Source organism: Sus scrofa, chromosome 9, assembly GCF_000003025.6.
Source record: "Sus scrofa isolate TJ Tabasco breed Duroc chromosome 9, Sscrofa11.1, whole genome shotgun sequence".
In the NCBI taxonomy this organism is placed as follows: Eukaryota; Metazoa; Chordata; class Mammalia; order Artiodactyla; family Suidae; genus Sus; species Sus scrofa.
Window position 1 is genome coordinate 126,262,809 of NC_010451.4, and position 19,136 is coordinate 126,281,944.

Consider the following 19,136-nt stretch of genomic DNA (forward strand, 5'->3'; position numbering starts at 1 on the left):
CTGTGGTTTCAAGCTCTGATTTCTTTTTGGTTCTTTCTTAGGATTTCACTCTTTCTGCTCACACTCTCATCTGTTCTTATATGCCGTTTACTTTATCCATTAGCTCCCTTAACATATTATTCATGGTTGTTTTAAATTACCAGTCTTATGATTCCAATATCCCTGCCATGTCTGATTCTGATACTTGCTTTGTCTCTCAAATTGTGCTTTTGCCTTTTGGTATGCCTTGTAATTTTTTCTAGATAGCCTGACATGATGTACTAGGTAAAAGGAACTGCTGCAGAAAGGCTTTTAATGATGTGGCAGTGAGGTGTATGGGGGGAGGGGAAGGATTATGTAGTCCAGTAATTGGTCTCAGAGCCTATACCTCTGGGCTCTGAACTTCACAAGTGGTTCTTAGATTTTTCTAACCCCCTTTATGTGGGACAGAATGATCAGAGTTGGGTATTCCCTTACCCAAGTCACTTAGGTTCTCATAATATCCTAGAAGGTTAGGTTTTGGTTAACTTGTTTTCCCTGAGGGCAGGCCTTGTTAAAAGGACTGGAGTGCTCTGGCATATTTAAAACTGGTTCCTTTCCCCTCCCTCTGCTGAGTGTAGGAGGGGATTTTTCTCTGTTAATTATGCTGGGAATCTGGTTGGGCGATTGGAGGTAGATTTCACAATACTGCGGGGGCTACCCTGTGACTGGGTCTGCCTGGAGTTTTTAATTCTCAGATTTATCCACATTGAGCCACCTTCAACAAATTTGCAGTTGTAATTTCAGAGTTTCCTACCTGACACTGGTTCCTGCTGAGGTTTTTGCTCCTGAGTCTGCTCTGGTATATTGAGATTCCCTGTATTCTGTCTCTCCAATCTTGCGGCAGTGGTTTGCCTTGTGTACCCCCCTTTTATGTGGATCCCAGAAGAGTTATTTTTTTGGTCTGTTCAGCTTTTTACTTGTTAGGGCAGAGTGGTAACTTACATGCAGAACTGGAAATGAAAGTCTAACCTTTTTCTTGTTTTAGAAAAGATAAACTTCCTAAATCTTTTTGTGTAGAATGAATAGGAGTTTTCGTCTCTTTTGCCTGCTGTATCCTTTGCTTTATGGGTGATCGCTTACTGAGGAATGTTGTATTGAAAAAGCGTTTGAAACCACATTGAGCCTCTGCAGAGGAACTTGGTGATCTCCCATGTGTGATGATGCGGGAAGTCAGCGTGAATGCCAGGTGTTTGTGGTTCCTAAAAGAGCATTCTGAATATCATGTTGATAGTTCCCCTTCAGTTATTGAAGCTGTGAGCTTTGAAAATCTACCTATGGCAAGATCTTTCCTCAAGATTTATTTTTGTTTCTGACACTGCTATTAAAGTTACTTTGTCCAAATTGTAGTGCTAATAACATCCTCTCCACACATTTGAGTGCCTCTTTTGTACAAGAACTATTTCTGTTTTGTTGGGTATCTCTTTTATTCAGAAGTATAATTTAGGTGTTAAAAACTAGGGCTTGGACTACAGGTAGACCTAGATCTTCTTTCTCTTGTGCTGCAAGTATCTTCAGGCAGTAGTCAACTGGGAAGCACATTTCTGTTGCTGGAAAGAATCCCTAAAATTGTTTTGACACCTCATTTACCACCTTTGTTTAGAGTTTTGGCTCTACTCTCCGGCCCTTCAGGTTATAATTAATACCTGTGTATTAGTAGTATGAGTACGTAGATGACTCTCAAATACTAGTCATCAAAATCAAAATTCATTCCCATCTGAAAAAAAGGTAAATGTCCTTCACATTCTTGGTTTGGGCAAAAATGAGGTACAGGTAGAAATACAGTTTCTCACTAAATCGAAGAAGGGAAAATGTTTTTTTGATTTGAGGGAAGGGTAGAATTTAGGTTAAATGTCAGTAAAACAATGTGTTGACCTAAAGCAAAGAGGAACTAATTCTGGAGAGCTTATCTGTTCAGTAACTGCCAAAAGTGGCAATTTGAGCTTCTTAAATACATGCAGATCATGTGCTTTAGGCCAAAGTAGACATTACAGATTTCTCTGTATATGTGGATTGTGTCTTGAGACAAAAACAAACCAAAAAAATGGAATTTTTCATTCTTAGATCTCCTTTTGACCCTCCTGGTCAAGGTCACAGGAGAGGTCACTAAATATTGTTCATATCTACCTACACCGCTGAAATGTTCTCAAAAATCGAGGTCACCAAGGTTTTGGTGATCAGCAAGATTGTATCATTTTTTTTTTTTTTTTGATCTCAGTATATTATCTGGTAAGATAGCATCCATGCAGTAGCATATATCTTATCTAGTTACTAGGGAACATGTGATTGGCTGCAATACAGATTTAAACAGTGAGACTGGAAAACTTTTAAGAATCATGTAGATCTGGGGAGTTCCCATTGTGGTGCAGAGGAAACGGATTCAATTAGGAACCATGAGTTTGCGGGTTCGATTCCTGGGTTTTAAGGATCTGGCATTGCTGTGAGCTGTGGTGTAGGTTGCAGACGTGGCCCAGATCCTGCATTGCTCTGGCTGTGGCTTAGGCCGGCAGCTCTAGCTCCAATTGGACCCCTAGCCTGGGAATTTCCACATGCCATGAGTGTGGCCCTAAAAAGCAAAGAAAAAAAAAAAAGAAGGAGAATCATGTAGATCTTAGTGTTGCAGATGATACCATGAAATTCTGGAACTACAACTAAGTTGCAAATTTCTTCCTGAATCTGAGTTTCCACAGGTATACAACTATCCAAAGCAGGTATAATTTGGTTATATCCAGGATAACTTTATCTCTAGAAAATTCTAGGAGAATTTTTTGAAAGTTCTTATTAATTTGCTGAGAAAGCTTTCTCGAGACAGGTGAAAGGAGTGTTCTGTTTATAGCTGACCCCAGAGTAATAGTGGTAGGTTGGGACGTGGGTTAGGATTTGGAATTCTTAGAAATTCCTCCTATCCAAGTAGTTTTAATTCTCTGATGGAGTCAATATGTGTTATGTAGGATTTATGGTAGAAGTAGTGGCACTTGTATCTTCAGGAAGCTGTAGATGGAAAGCTGACCATCTGTATTTAAAGGTAGTTCACTTTTTTTTTTTGGTCTTTCTGCCTTTTCTAGGGCCGCTTCCCGTGGCATATGGAGGTTCCCAAGCTAGGGGTCGAATTGGAGCTGTAACTGCCGGCCTATGCCAGAGCCACAGCAACGCGCGATCCGAGCCAGGTCTGCGACCTTCACCACAGCTCACGGCAACGCCGGATCCTTAACCCACTGAGCAAGGGCAGGGATCGAACCCGCAACCTCATGGTTCCTAGTTGGATTCGTTAACCACTGAGCCATGACGGGAAGTCCAAAAGGTAGTTCACCTTGAACTCAACAATAGGAAGTCTCAGAGCATTCTCAGAGCAGCATCATTTGTAGGTTTGGGACCATGTTCACACACACACACCCCTTTATTTGCTAATATGGAGCAGTGCCTTTTCTGATATTTTTATGGTTGTTCAAGGCCATATCTTTACGAATAGGTTCTTGAAGCTTAGATGCTGAAGGATCTTTTGATTTTGTTTTTTTATCTGAAGGGGTGTATGTTTGTTTTAGTTGTAGTTTGTCATTTTTCTAAAGCTCTTCTAACATTTTCAGCACTGTTTTGGAAAATATCCAGATTTGCAGTTTTCCATATTCCTTTTTTTAAAATCCTGTATTTTAGATTTTATGCTATTAAGAAGAAGAGGGGGCAGATTCTTTTTACATTGCCTTTAGGGTATTGAATGCCTTGAAGCCAGTTTCTTATGTCTCCAAATATTGTTCAGTTTCTTGTTTATAGCCTTGAATTTTAGTCTAGCTTTTAAAGGAAAGAAATCAGAGAAGGCCTTACGTATCACTCTCCTTTTCTTGCTTTCTCTAGTCCCTGTTGAATGTTTTGCAAAGGGTTTTTTTTTTTTGTTTGTTTTATTTCTTTTTTAGCAACCGTTTTTCAATCACGTTTATACATCTGAGAGGTTACAAGTAAATGGATTCATTAGTATAAGCCTGGGATTCCTAGACAATTAGTGTCTAACAGAATGTGAAATTCAGTAGGAACCATTAGTCTGTCTGCCTTACAGTTTTAGAAGGTCTTTTATTATAACTCTTAGCCCTAAACCTTACCTTAATTTAGTTTCCATTGGTTTACCTACTATCGCAGCAGTCTTAAGTGGGTATGGATCATTGGTTGTTTTCTTAGGAAAGACCGTGATTGAGGAAAGTATCCTCACTTGGGGTTTTAGGGGAAGCAATAGAGAGGAAAATAGGAAATATAGGTGATGCTAAAACATGATAGTTTTAGATGCATAAAGAGGGCAGTTTTCAGATAATCTGAGTGCTTTCTTTACTTTGGTTTTTGTTTAGAGAATCTTTAAAGGGATGCTATTTTGAAGTCCAAATTTTCATTTCGAGGCCTCAGCGTACTAGTCAAAAAGGCTGGCCATTGTTTATTGGTACCTTTCCTCTTTTCTTTTCTGAATCTTCTTTTAGTTGTATTTATCTTTGACATGTCCAAAGTTACCAATAATAGCTGAGGTAATTCTAAATCATCCTTGAAGAAATTGTGCCATCTAGCCTAGTAAGCATAATAATTAGGATTACAGTAAGAGTGTATTTAAAGGGCAGGAATTTTGCCAGGAGAGGTTTGCAGCTTAGATGTAGAGAAACTTGCATTGATACACAGACTACATAAAATAGGATCAAGTGATGCTTATAAAATGGTGGCTGAGGGTCATGACTTAAGAGTTATCTTTAGCACCAGACCATGCGAAAGGAGAAAAAGGCCTCTTACATTGAACAAGCTGATCTCTCAGATAATCCACTCGCGAAGGTTTTCTTTTTTTAAATGATCTTTATTTTTTCCATCATAGCTGGTTTACCGTGTTCTGTCAGTTTTCTACTGTACAGGAAGCAAGGTGACCCAGTCACACATACATACATACATTCTTTTTCTCACATTATCCTCCATCATACTCCATCATAAGTCACTAGATATAGTTCCCAGTTCTATGCAGTAGAGTCTCACTGCCTGCCTAGCCATTCCAAAGGCAATAGTTTGTATCTATTAACCCCTCCTGAAAGTTTTGAAAAGAGCTTATGGCAAAGTTTCTTGCTCCAGAGAGCAGACACTGGTCTCTTGGGTCTCTTGTATCCACTAGCCTCTAAAGTTTGACTAGATAGCAGTTACTAGAGTCTGTGCCATTATTTGATCCTCTGCAGATTGAAAGATAGAGAGAAGACAGTATTTCATCAAGGAGAAGTTTCTGTCACAAAATTTTTTAAATTGATGATTCTCAGAGAATGGAATCAAAGCACTCAGGGAGATATTCAAAAGAACCACAGGCTACTAATCCTAGGGTTAACAACAAACTCACCTAGATTAGTGACCAGAGCTCTATGAAAAATTGCTCAGATTTCAGATTTCTGTTGGGCACTCTGATCAGGGTCATGATGGAGCTGAAAGATGATTGTATATCAAGCACAAAAGGCTCGAGGAATGTTTGTTTGGAGTCCATTAGTTCTGATAAGCAAAATGAGTGCCTCTTCAAGGTAGACTCAGTGAACAGCCTCGAAATCACAAACAAAAACCATGAGACTCAAATTTGAAAATTTTGAGCATATTTCAGATTTTTGCTTGGACAAGGGAGAAACTTCATGTGGAAAATGTGGATTTTCTTTCTTTTTTTTTTTTTTTTTTTTTTTTTTGGTCTTTTTGTTTTTTCTAGGGCCACACCCACGGCATATGGAGGTTCCCAGGCTAGGGGGCTAATTGGAGCTGTAGCCGCCAGCCTATGCCAGAGCCACAGAAACGCCAGATCTGAGCTGCGTCTGTGATGTATACCACAGCTCACGGCAATGCCGGATCCTTAACCCGCTGAGGGAAGCCAGGGATCAAACCCGCAACCTCATGATTCCTAGTTGGATTCGTTAACCCCTGAGCCACAATGGGAAGTCTGCTTTTTTTTTTTTTTTAAGAGATAAGGTATATTGGTTTTTAGAAAGGGCTAGATTTTCGGTTAAGTTTCAAGGAAATGCTTTTCTTATCAAAGCAAAATCAAGTCAATTGCATATTGGGTGAGAAAAGGTCTTTTTAAATGTTATCTGCTAGAAATAGGAAATTCAGCTTTCTGATACAAATAGATCATGTCCTTCATTGTTTATATGCCAGCGTAGCATATCTGACTTACTGTGACTGTGCAAGTTGTATCTTTAGGCAAGTGTGGGACTTTTCTTTCTCACTATTTACTGGACCACTCTCCCTCCCTCAGTGGTCCGTTAAGTAACTGGAACTCAGTGTGTGTAGCCATGCCTTGCTTCTGTGTTCTGTATCTCAGTGAAAGATAGCTGCTTTCCCCAGATCACATGCGATCCTTCTCTCTTATACCAGGGCCATGTGTGTCACTTAGTGGTCTGATTCTTTTGCTCTGTTCATGCTTTCCTGCTTTGGTTCAGATATTAACATCATGCAGGTTTTTGAATGACTTCTTCATTGGTCTTCTTACGTCTGTCTTTTCTGCCTTGTACCTACCGCTTGAATTTCTGTTAAACTGTTAGATAAAGTCACTCTCTTGTTTACTTCCAGTGCCTTCCAAACTTATACATTACATACATGTTGCTCTACTTATCCTGGAACCCTCTTTCTTTTGTACTTCTGTCTCAGTGTAGTAATCTTTTTCTGTTTTGTTTTGGTTTTTTTAAATGAGGGTGTTTAATCTTCTGTTGAAGTCTTACTTGCCTTGTCAAATTTCCGGATCCTTCTCTGTAATTCCATGTTGTTTTTTCTATACAGTTTCTTAGGATTTATCTTGTCACATTGCACTTTAGCTGTTCACACATTTCTTTCTTCGTAGGATGAGAATTCTGAGGCAAAGACCTAGAGCAGTTCTCCTTGGCCAGTAATAGATGCCTACTAATTATGTGAAAGACTGAAGCCTCTTCCTTTGCCTTGGAGGGGCTGATTGTCTAAGACTCTCTTCCTTACATGTATACTAGATCTCATCCCTCTGCTTAAAGTCAAGCAGAGAAGTTGGCTGTGCCTTGGTCATTCGTAATAAGAGGAGAGTCACAGTGGTGAGGAGACCTTGAATTGTGTCCCATGGTGAGCAGTAGGAAGAACTAGGATGTTTAACCAAAAGGAAAGAACAGTCAGGTGGGATATAACAGTGTCCAGATATTTGAAGGACTGTCACGTAGAAAAATTATTAGACTTAATTAGTTTGCTTTCAGAGGGCAGATGGCTATAGGGTGAATGGTTTTGGGCTCACCATTAGGAGGAGCTTTCTAAACAATATAAGCTGACTTATTAGATAGGGGATTTTTGGTGAGTAGAGCTGTGAAAATAGAGGCAGAATGACATGTGGGTTAAAGTGCTTTAAAGTAGATTTTGTATCTAAGTTGGACTAGATGGTCATGCTGAAATTTTCCTGACTTCTAAGTTTCATGACCACCGATTTCAGAAAGATATGTATTATTTTGGGTAAAGAGAGTTTTCTATACATTAATAATAATTAAGCACTCTCTGTGTGCCTGCTGTTAGGTGTTCAAAGATCAGTGATGGCTTCTTGCTCTCAAGTAGCTTGTATTTATAAATGGAAAGATCCTTGAGCTTTTCTTCTTTTTTCATTTTTTAGGAGTCAATGTATAATTTGTTTTTATTATTCTCAGGATTTATAATTCCTAAAAATTAGTTTTGAGATTTACTTTTCTTTCAGATACCAAAATTGTTTTTTTCTCCTCTTTATTTCTAGCAATGTCTCAGGCTGTGCAGACAAATGGAACTCAACCATTAAGCAAAACATGGGAACTCAGTTTATATGAATTACAACGAACACCTCAGGTAATGTAGACTAAGATACCTACGTTAGGGAGAATATGAGACAAATGTAAACTGGGGTACATTTTTCGATAACGAAAACTTGGAAGAACGCTAACAATGATAATAAGTTTATATGCAAACAATCCTAATTTGTGTATGTTTGGTTGACACTTCATTCATCAGATAATTTGAGTGCATTCTCTATGAAAGGTCCTAAGCTAGGCACTAGGGGAAGTGATGTAACAGATGTGGTACCAGCCCGGGAAGTTTATAGAATTAAACAACTAAATATCTATAGAATTACACATTTGAGAAGCTGTGTAGAGGGAAGGTCCTCATTGCTGTAAGAAAAAGTAACAGGGAACCAGGGAAGACTATTTTGAGAAGGTGAAGATGGGAAAGACCAGGAGAGCAGCAGGTTCAAGGAGATAAACTGAATTCATTGTAAATTTGAAATGCCTGTAAGATAGGCAGAGATGTTACCTAGAGGGCCAGACCAAATATAAAGTTTTAGGGGCTTTCAGCACATTTTAAGCATGAGAAAGGATAAGATCAGTTAAAGAGAGATGAACAGAAGGCCCAGAACTTCAGCCAGAGGAGCTTTAACATTTAGAAATTAAGTAATAGAAAAGGACCCAGGGAGTTCCTGTCATGGTTCAGTGGTTAACAAACCCGACTAATATCCATGAGGATGTGGGTTCGATCCCTGGCCTTGTTCAGTGGGCTGCAGTGAATGTCACAGACGTAGCTCAGATCCCGTGTTGCTGTTGCTGTGGTGTAGGCCTGCAGCTACAGCTCTGATTCAGTTCCTAGCCTGAAAACTTCCATATGCTGTGGATGTGGCCCTAAAAAGACAAAAGACAAAAAAAAAAAAAAAAAAAAAAAAAAAGAAAGAAAGAAAGAAAAGGAGCCAGCAAAGGAGACTTAGAAGGAACAGCCAGAGAAAAGTAAGGAAAAATGGACGTTGAAGAGAGTGGATGAAAACCCAAGACGAAGTGTTTCAAGAAAGAAGATGCAGTTACTGTGTTGAGTACTCCTGAGTAGATGAGGAAGATGCGAATTACAGAGGTGAACATTAGAGTTGGCACATATACATGCTAACTTTAACAAGAGTAGACTCACTTGAGTAGACTGTGGTGTATGCCTTTAGGACAGGGAAAAGGTGAAAATACACTGGTAATTCTTCAGAGAAATTTAGCTGTGCCGAAGAACAGAGAAATGGAGTGAAAAGCTGAGGGGAACATGGAATCAAGAAGTTTTAAATTTTGTTTTGTTAATAAGATGGGAGATGGAACTGCCGCCACCCCATTCACACAGCTCTAAGGTCATCATTCACACTTCACTATGCAGCAACCCTGTGTTAATTTAGGCTGATTTAGTGAAGAGGGAGAGATTGCTGGAGTCTGAGAGCAAACAATCATAAAAAGAGGGATATACTTAAGAAGGTAGAAAGGAATGTACATATGATAGAAAGAGACCTACTTTCTCCTTCCTGTGAGAAAGAAGGTGCTCTATAAAGATTTGGTAGAGAGAAAATAAGAGAGCTCTCTTTTCATGAAATTTGAGGTGAGATCATCAGGTGGTAGAAGGGCTGTAGAAAGGAAAGTTGAAAAATAGTGTAGTGAGAGATAAACAAGTTTTTTTTTATACCAGTCTGGCTGTGTGGTTCCTTTTTTTCTCTCCTGCAGTGCTACACAGATGCACAGGTAGAGGCATGGAAAACATGGATGGATGGTTTATCCAAGATTGGGATATTGCTAGGCAAGTTCTAAAGAGGAAGAGGAGGACAGACTAGATTACTAGATTGAGTCATCGTCATACTCTGTGTGATTTACAAATTAGAGGTTGTAATTCCTAAATCAAGAGTTTGTTTGTAATAAACTAAGTAAAATACAGAAAGTGTTTTATATGAAGAGGTTGGGACATGATACTTAATGGACAATATCTATAGTTTTGATGTCTTTCCTTGTTGGGATCATCAGTCTTTGACCCTGTAGAGAAAACACAAGTATGATGAAGAACTGGCAGAGACAGGAAGTGTTGGTAACGTATGGGAAGCCCCTTATTTCTGTTTCCATCTACTTTTTTAAGTGCCACCTACTAGACCTCTTTTCTTCAATCTGTAGGAGCCTGTATTGCTGCCTTTAGGAGTTTGGTAGTCTTTGTTCTCAGTGCCACCTTGTGGGAAGGGTTGGTAGTGGCAGTGGTAAAGAAAGTAGGAGCTGTGTCCTGAATTCTGCATTGAAGCTCCAAATGCATTTTAGCACTGAAAACACTTTTAGACATGGCAATTAGCAATACTGTTACTTGTTATTCTTCACATGTGCTGTGGTTTAAATCAGTGGATAGGTTAGCCTGAGAACCTGACCGCTTGGTATAAAAGTGTTTCTGTGGGTCAAGACTTTTTAAGGTTCAAAGAGTGATTTCAGATGAAATTGCTAAGCTGTATATAAATAGGGAATACTTGTATTTGAGTCTTAAAATATTTTAATTGATGGCATTAAATGTATAATTTATTATCAAGATGGTACAGTTGTTTTTGTTTTGGTCTTTTTGCCATTTCTTGGGCCGCTCCAGCGGCAAATGTAGGTTCCCAGGCTAGGGGTCTAATTGGAGCTGTAGCCACCGGCCTACGCCACAGCCACAGCAACGTGGGATCTGAGCCTCGTCTGCAGCCTACACCACAGCTCACGGCAGCGCCAGATCCTTGACCCACTGAGCGAGGCTAGGGATGGAACACGCAACCTCATGGTTCTAGTCGGATTCTTTAACCACTGAGCCACAACAGGAACTCCAAGATGGTACAGTTTTGAAGATGTAAGAATTCTTAGGGTTCATTTAGCCTGCTTCATTTTGCAGATAAGACAGGTTTAAAACTAATGATTTAAAGGCACAAAGCTAGTTGTAGAACTAGACATCTGATTTCATATTTGATGCTTTTAAAAAATTATACCAGATTAGTTTACTATTAGTTATCTTATAAATATGTACTGTTACTATTTTAGCATTAAAATGAGAGCATTTTTGAATACATTAGTACCGGGGATGAGGGAAGTTGGAGATTATAGCTAAAACAAGATTGATTATGAGTTGATCATGCTGGTGACTGGGTGTTCATTTTTGTCTTTTTCTATATTTTTATATATTTGAACTTGTTCATAATTTTAAGGAAATTGGGTAACATTTAATTTTAAAGTGATGCTTTTACAGGAGGCAATAACCGATGGCTTGGAAATTGTGGTTTCACCTCGAAGTCTACACAGTGAACTAATGTGCCCGATTTGTTTGGACATGTTGAAGAATACCATGACTACAAAGGAGTGTTTACATCGTTTTTGTGCAGACTGCATTATCACAGCCCTCAGAAGTGGGTATGTTGAAATGAATTATCCTTGGTACTTAAATTATACCAGGACAGTGCTCAAGTACCTAAGGATTTTGAGAAATACATTCTGATATTTGAGAATTGGAAATGTATCTGATGTCTATGTTTTAATCATTGGAAAAATCTTTGCTTTGAAACGTGGTTTTATGCAAATTATTTTTAATTTTATTTTATTTTTGCTTTTTAGGGACATTCCTGTGGCATATGGAAGTTCCCAGGTTAGGGTTCAAATCAGAGCTACAGCTGCCCTACGCCACAGCTATAGCAACTCAGGATCTGAGTCATGCCTGCAACCTATACCCATAGCTCACTGCAACACTGGATCCTTAACCTAGTGATCGAGGCGGGATCGAATCCACGTCCTCATGTATACTAATCTGATTTGTTTCTGGTGTGCTTCAATGGGAACTCCAGCCTATGGAAGTTCCCAGGGCAGGGGCTGAATCTAAACTGCAGCTGTGACTTATGCTGCAGCTTTGGCAATGTGGGAACTTCTAACCCACTGCACTGAGCAGGGGATCGAACCTGAAGCTCTGCAGTGACCTGAGCTGCTGCAGTTGGATTCTTAACCCACCATGACACAGTGGGAACTACACAACTTGAAAAGCTTTTCAGGATGATTTTTTTTGTGTATTTGTTTGTTTATTTTGGCTGCACCCTGGGCATGCAGAAGTTCCTAGACCAGGGATTGACACAGCAGTGACAATACGAAGTCCTTAACTGCTAGGCTACCAGGGAACTCCAGGATGGGTTTTTGTTTTGAGGAAATGATAAAGCATGAAACCATAGTTTTCAGATCTTAAGTATGTAAAATAATATCCTAAGGAATGCTATTTGAATAAAATAATTGATAACATATACATTAATATACATTAGTGGATAATTTTTTTCCATGTATGGCATTCATATCAGAAAGGGGAAATTTATATTAGAAAAGAATAGATTTTTATTTCTAAAATGGTTATATATAAATTGTCATTGAGAAGTATTCAGATTTCTCCCTATTGGCAAATATATACATATAGAGTGTCTGAGGCTTCAAAAATCTTGCTCAACCACTAGACAGATTTTGAGGGAAAGTCAGGTTAATGAGTTACAATTTCTGTGACCTAGTAAATGTGTTGGAATAAAGATGATAATTATCCTGAAGCTAGATGTTTTTATTTTTAGCTTAAAGACACTGGTATTATTTACATTTCCTTTTTCTTTTTATTTAGCAATAAAGAATGCCCTACCTGTCGGAAAAAGCTAGTTTCCAAAAGATCACTAAGACCAGACCCAAACTTTGATGCACTCATCAGCAAAATTTATCCAAGTCGTGATGAGTATGAAGCTCATCAAGAAAGAGTGTTAGCGAGGATCAACAAGCACAATAATCAGCAAGCACTCAGTCACAGCATTGAGGAAGGACTGAAGATACAGGCCATGAACAGGTATATGGGAGACCAGGCACGGTGGCCACTTTTCGGAATACTTTGTTAGATACTGAGTTTACCTAACACCCTCCATTTTGAAAAGGTGAAATGAAGTAACAAGCAGTGGTTCTGTGTGAGTTACCTTTCTATGCACGTATAACATATGTCTCTAAGAATAATAGGGTATTCTATCAAAAAACTAGAATCTTAAAAAAAAACAAAACCTTTTCTTATATTCACTTCTCCCACCAATTACCATTCTGTTTCTCCTCTTTACAGCAGAACTCCTTTGAAGAGTGGTCTCTGCTCACTATCTCCGATTCTTCTGCCATTCCATTTTGAACCCCCTCGAATCAGGCTTTATCCCCACCCCTCATTCAGTCTTATCAAAGTTACCATTTACCTCCACATTGCAAAAATGGAATTGCTGATTCTCGGATCTCATCTTCCTCTGCAGCATTTTACACAGTTACTTTCTCTTTTCTCTTTGATTTTCTTCCCCTGGCTTTCAAGAGACCATATGCTCCTCGTTCCATTTGTATGTCATTAGCTGTTCCTTATCTCAAATGTAATATGTCCCTTCTGAACTTTGATTTCTTACCCCTACCTCTCTTCATTCTTGTTCATTGCAGGTGATGACCACTCCACTTGCTTTAGCTAGAAACTTTGGAGTTGCCTTTAGCCTCTCGCTTTTTTCTCAGTCTGTATTCCAATCTGTGAGTAAATATATTTCTAGCCTTTTCTTAATATATCCGGCTTTGTCTAGGCCACCACCATCTTTCGTTTGAAGTATTGAAATAGCCTCCTAATTGGACTTTCTACTTTCTGTGCTTACCCCCACATAGTGAGTTCTCAGCATAGCAGGCAGATGATAAGTTGGAAGTCAGATCATGGAGCTCCTTTGCTCTGAGGCCTTTAGTAGTTTCTGTTCACATTCAGGGTAAAAGACCTCAATGATAGCTTCCGTGACCCTGCATAATCTGAGTACTTTCTTCACCCCAGTTCTCGTTTCTGCTCTGACATCTCCTAATATATTTAGGCCTCAGGGAGAGTCAGCATCTTCCAAAAGTAGGAGATACGAATAAAGCCTTATCCCAGTCTAGTGGCTCTCACCTTGGCTGAACATCAAAATCATTTGGAAAGCTTTTAAATCCTAGGGCCTCAGAGGTATCACTCCAGGCTAAGTAGATCAGATTAGGGTCTAAGCATTGGTATTTGAAAGGTTCCAGAAGTGGTTCTGAAGTGCGTCTTTAACCACTGGCTTAAAGGTTAAAAGATGTGCTCTCTTCCAATTATATTAAGCTGATCTACAACTCTGTTTAGCAAAGTTAAATTAAATATTAAATGTTGAATACATTTATTTTAGGAGAGTTATGCATTCCTAAGAGTTGGAGTGATTTGAATAGTTTTTCAGTTTAGCCTTTTACCAGGAGAAAGAATCTCCTTTGTAAAAGCCTCTATAGATAGACCTTTGATTTTACGCGAACATTTCTAGTGGCTGGATTACATGATAGAAGCTTCTTTCATTGGTAACAGCTTTATTATAGCTTTCCTTGCTGTTTTTCAGACTTAGCAAGCTTGTTTGTGGCTCAGGACCTTCATAGTTACTGTTCTCTTTTTCAGGAACTGTCTTCTTCCAGGAAATCTACATGAAACACTCTCTGTCTTAAAGTGTTTTTTTAAGATCCCATCTTCCACCCCAGGACTCCATACTTTTCTTACCCTTTCTGCCTCATTGTGGTCTGTATCATTCTTTGAACAAGTATGTGTTATTCGCTGCATTAAAATAATAAGAGCCCTAAGAGGCCCTGGTAGTGACTGTTTCAGTATTAATTGCTTCTTATAACACTAGTACCTAAAACCATGTTTGGCTTCAAGTAGCTGCTCAGTAAATATTTTATATGCATAGATTTTCTTTTAAAGTTTTTTCATTGTATTGAATTAAAATTAGTCTCTTGTATAGCACAGGACATTTTGTCATAATTCTTACTGGATTCTTCACTTATTTCAGAATTTACTTCTATTACTAGTCTTCAGCTAACTTCATATAAACATACATTCTTATATTCTCCTCTAAAGGCTAAATGTTTACATTTCTAACTTCTTATATTGCTCAAGTTGTTGGTGTATAATTTCTTGAAATGCTACCTCTAAAACGGTAGGTAATCAAGTTCCCGTGGTGGCGTTGTGGGATTGGTGGTGTCTCTGAAGTTCTGGGACGCAGTTTCCATCCCCAACCCTGCACAGTGGCTTCAGGACCCAGTGTTGGCATAGCTTCGGCATATGTCATAACTGCAGCTCAGATCTGATCCCTGACCTGGAAACTCCATATGCTGCAGGGTGACCAGAAAAGAAAAAAAAAAGTAGGTAGTATTATGGATATGATTTAAAAAACAGAGTAGGCTTTTGATCTCCGTCTGAACTTTATTCTGTGAATGCTGCCTGAAATTAATCTATCTAGCTCTGTTTTTTGAAAAGAAGTGTGGAATAAAAAGAAATACATTAGCCAAGTAACCCTGTCGAGCTTTTGATTTGTTTCGTTACTTTGGTCTGTTCATACACAGTTTAAAATTGTGGTAAAAAACACATAACATAAAACGTAACCATCTTGAAGTATACGCCTCAGTATCATAAGTACATTCATATAGTTGTACAACCAGTTTCCAATGCTCTTTTCATCTTTAAAAACTATACTCGTTAAGCAACAGTTCACTTCTTCCTCTCAGGTCCTGGTAACCATCCCAACCATAGAGTTTTGTATTTCCATGAATTTGACTCCTTTACTACTTCACATAAGGGGACTCATGCAGTATTTGTCTTTCTGTGATTGGTCTTGTGGGAGACTTAATGTCTTCAAAGTTCATTCATGTGTAGCACCTGCAGAATTTCATTCCTTTTGAAAACTGAGTAATAGTGAATATTGAATCATAGTTTTATCTTTTAACATATTAATCATTTCCTCTTAGTTTTGAAATGGTCTCTAGATTTCAATAAGTGGTAATTTTTTTGGGGGGGGGCATTTAACAAAAGTTCTTGAGCATCTTTCCTAAGCAAGGATGTGCACTCTTACCACTTCTATTCAACATAGTCTTGGAAGTCCTAACCACTTCTATTCGACATAGTCTTGGAAGTCCTAGCCATAGCAGTCAGACTAAAGAAAGGAGGGAAGGAAGAAGGAAAGAAAGGGTAGCCAGTTTGGAAGAGAAGATGTAAAATTGTCATTATATGTAGATGACATAATACTCTGTATAGAAAACCCTAAAGACTCCACACAAAAACTGTTTAAACTAATAAGTGAATTTAGCAAGGTAGCAGGATGCAAGATTAATATACAGAAATCTGTTGCATTTTTTACACTTGAAATATCAGAGAAAGTAAAAAAACTATCTCATTTAAAATTACATCAAAAGGGAGTTTCTATCGTGGCTCAGTGGAAACAAATCTGACTAGCATCCATGAGGATGTAGGTTCGATCCTTGGCCTCGCTCACTGGGTTAAGGATCTGTCGTTGCTGGGAGCTGTGGTATGGGTTGCAGACCGTGGCTCAGATCCTGCGTTGCTGTGGCTGTGGCATGGACCAGTAGCTGTACTTCTGATTAGACCCCCTAGCCTAGGAGCCTCTAAAAAGACAAAAAAGATAAAATAGTGTCAACCCTAGGAATAAATCTAACCAAGAAATGAAAGACCAGCATGCAGAGAAGTATGAAGAAGAAGTATGAAGAAGTAAGAAGCATGAAGAGAAATACTGACAAAGGAAATAAAAAATGATTCAAAGAAATGGAAAGATATCCCATGGCCTTAAATTGGAAGAATTAATATTGTTAAAATGGCCAAAGGTCCCTATCAAATTACCCATGACATTTTCACAGAACTAGAACAAATAATCCTAAAATTTATATGGAACCACAGAAGACCCAGAATTGCCAAAGCAGTTTCCTGAGGAAAAAGAACAAAGGTGGAGGCATAATCCTCCCAAACTTTCAGACAATACTGCAGAGCTGTAGTAACCAAAATAGCGTGGTATTGGCCCAGAAACAGACATAAAGATCAATGAAGCAGAAGAGAGAGCCCAGAAATTAACCCATACACCTGTGGTCAACTAATGTTTGACAACGGAGGCAAAGACTCTACAGTAGAGGAAAGAGTTTCTTCAGCACGTGGTGTTGGGGAAGGTGGATGGCCTCCTGTAAATCAGTGAAGTTAGAACACTCCCTCACAGGGCATAAGGAAATAAACTCAGAATGGCTTAAAGACTTACGTAGAAGACATGACACCTTCAAACTCTAAGAGCGGATATAGGCAAAACATTCTCTGACATAAATTGTAGCAATATTTTCTTAGTATCCTAAGGCAAAAGGAAGAAGAACAGAAATAAACAAATGAAATCTAATCAAGCTTACATGTACAGCAAAGGAAATATTAAAACAACAAGACAATGTGTGGACTGAGAGAAAATATTTACAAACTGTGCGACTGACACAAGGGTTTACTATCAAAAATACATAAATAGCTCTTGCCTCCATATTTAGATACCATGTCACTTTCCACATTAGAATGATTTTGCATTGTGTAGGCAGGCTTTGGGTGAAGGGAGGGAGTGCTTAATTATCATTCCTCTCAAATCTTACTTCCTTAATTCTTAGTATCCTTAAGAATTTTTGTTGGAGTGGATAAGCAATGAGATCCTGCTGTATAGCACAGGGAACTATATCTAGTCACTTGTGATGGAACATTATGGAGGATAATGTGAGAGAAAGAATATATGTATATATGTATGACTGGGTCAGTTTGCTGTACAGTAGAAATTGACAGAACAGTGTAAATCAACTACAATGGAAAAAATAAAAATTGTAAAAAAATAAAATGCCAGTAATCAAATTAAAAACATAGTTAAAAATTTATTTATAACCCTGAAACTAGTAAGTCAATTATACCTCTGTTTTAAAAATTTTAAAAAAGAATTTCTAATTAAAGATAATTAAAAATTATCTTCCCTCAGAATTTTAAAATTTCTCTCTGAATTATGTCCTTCTCAAGATTTAAAATCTCATAACAAAGAAAATTATCAAAATATAAAGATTTGCCAATACTTCTTATAATCAATAAAGAAAAATTTTAAGTGAATGTAAACATTTGTTTGATTTATGCAAATGTGTGTGTGTGTGGCATTCTCTAGACCTTTCAGGGACATGTGGGAAATGCTGGTTATTAAACTTGGAGCAAATTCAGTAATCAAGATTTTTATAGAATTTAGTAACTTTAGTAAACATACTTCAAAATTGATATATTGAAAAGGCCTAAATGCAAACTTTGTGCAACCTGTTTTTATTTTCCCTTGACTAGATTACAGCGAGGCAAGAAACAGCAGATTGAAAATGGTAGTGGAGCAGAAGATAATGGTGACAGTTCTCACTGTAGTAATGCATCCACGCATAGCAATCAGGAAGCAGGACCTAGCAACAAACGGACCAAAACATCTGATGATTCTGGGCTTGAGCTTGATAATAACAATGCAGCAGTGGCAATTGATCCAGTCATGGATGGTGCTAGTGAAATTGAGTTAGTATTCAGGCCTCATCCCACACTTATGGAGAAAGATGACAGTGCACAGACAAGGTAAGTGTGTGGGTTAGCTTCACATTATCTGCATTTATAATGTTTACCTTTATTGTTGAAAGGCAGTTTTTCATAAGAGTTAAGAGTGATATTTGTCATCCCATTGATTGCCAGGATTCATTTGGATATTCTGGCTGCCTAGATTGTTGTTTTCATCTTTCCTCATATACTCCCCACCCACAGTTGCATATCTGAAAGCAGTGACACTTCTAGATAGAGGAGGAAAAAGGATCGTTTAAATTTCTTAACAGTGATGCTGGGGTACTAATAGGCTCTAAAATTCCTCCTGGCCAGGATGGCTGCTTTACCATTGTATGTCTCCAGACAGCATACTATCTGCCATTGAGTGCAGATAAGCATCAGATATTTGTTGAGTGAGTGAGTGAATGGTATACCATGCTAAAAAAAAATCTTAAAGAGTTCTTGTCATGGCTCAGCAGAAATGAACCTGACTAGCATCCTTGAGCATACATATTTGATCCCTGGCCTCACTCGGTGGGTTAAGGATCTGGTGTTGTTGTGGCTGTGGCGTAGGCCGGCAGCTGTAGCTCTTGATTCGATCCCTAGCTTGGGAACCTCCATATGCAGCAGGTGCGGTCCTACAAAGACAAAAAAAGAAAAAGAAAAAAAAAAAAATCCTAAGATTAGCACTTCTATGTTCAGTGTTAAAAACCTGAAGTTAATTCCTGGACAGTAAGAAATTTGTTCATATTCTTAGTATTCTCTTGCTGCTGTAGACCCAAAACTCTCTCCACTGGGGTTGAGGAGTATATTCTTTTTTTCTTTCAGTACAGTGTGTGTTTCTATTAGATTTTTTGGTCATGTTTTATGGACAGAAAGGTTGGTAGAGCTTTCATGGCCTGGTAAACAGGGAGCTTATACTTTGTCCTCTGTACCTTTCAATTAATTTTTAGATACTA

At 38.4% G+C, this 19,136-nt stretch overlaps 1 protein-coding gene across 10 annotated transcripts in view; it reads left to right on the forward strand.

Moving 5' to 3' along the window:
• RNF2 (ring finger protein 2) overlaps positions 1–19,136 on the forward strand; it is a 111,931-nt gene that overhangs the window by 90,172 nt on the left and 2,623 nt on the right. For all 10 annotated transcript variants that reach the window (XM_021102634.1, XM_021102632.1, XM_021102633.1 and 7 more), the window contains 4 exons: positions 7,733–7,821; positions 11,011–11,171; positions 12,403–12,618; positions 17,944–18,216. In XM_021102634.1, coding sequence (XP_020958293.1) covers positions 7,735–7,821; positions 11,011–11,171; positions 12,403–12,618; positions 17,944–18,216 — 737 coding nt within the window. In that variant the 5' untranslated portion in view covers positions 7,733–7,734. The remainder of the gene's footprint in view (positions 1–7,732; positions 7,822–11,010; positions 11,172–12,402; positions 12,619–17,943; positions 18,217–19,136) is intronic.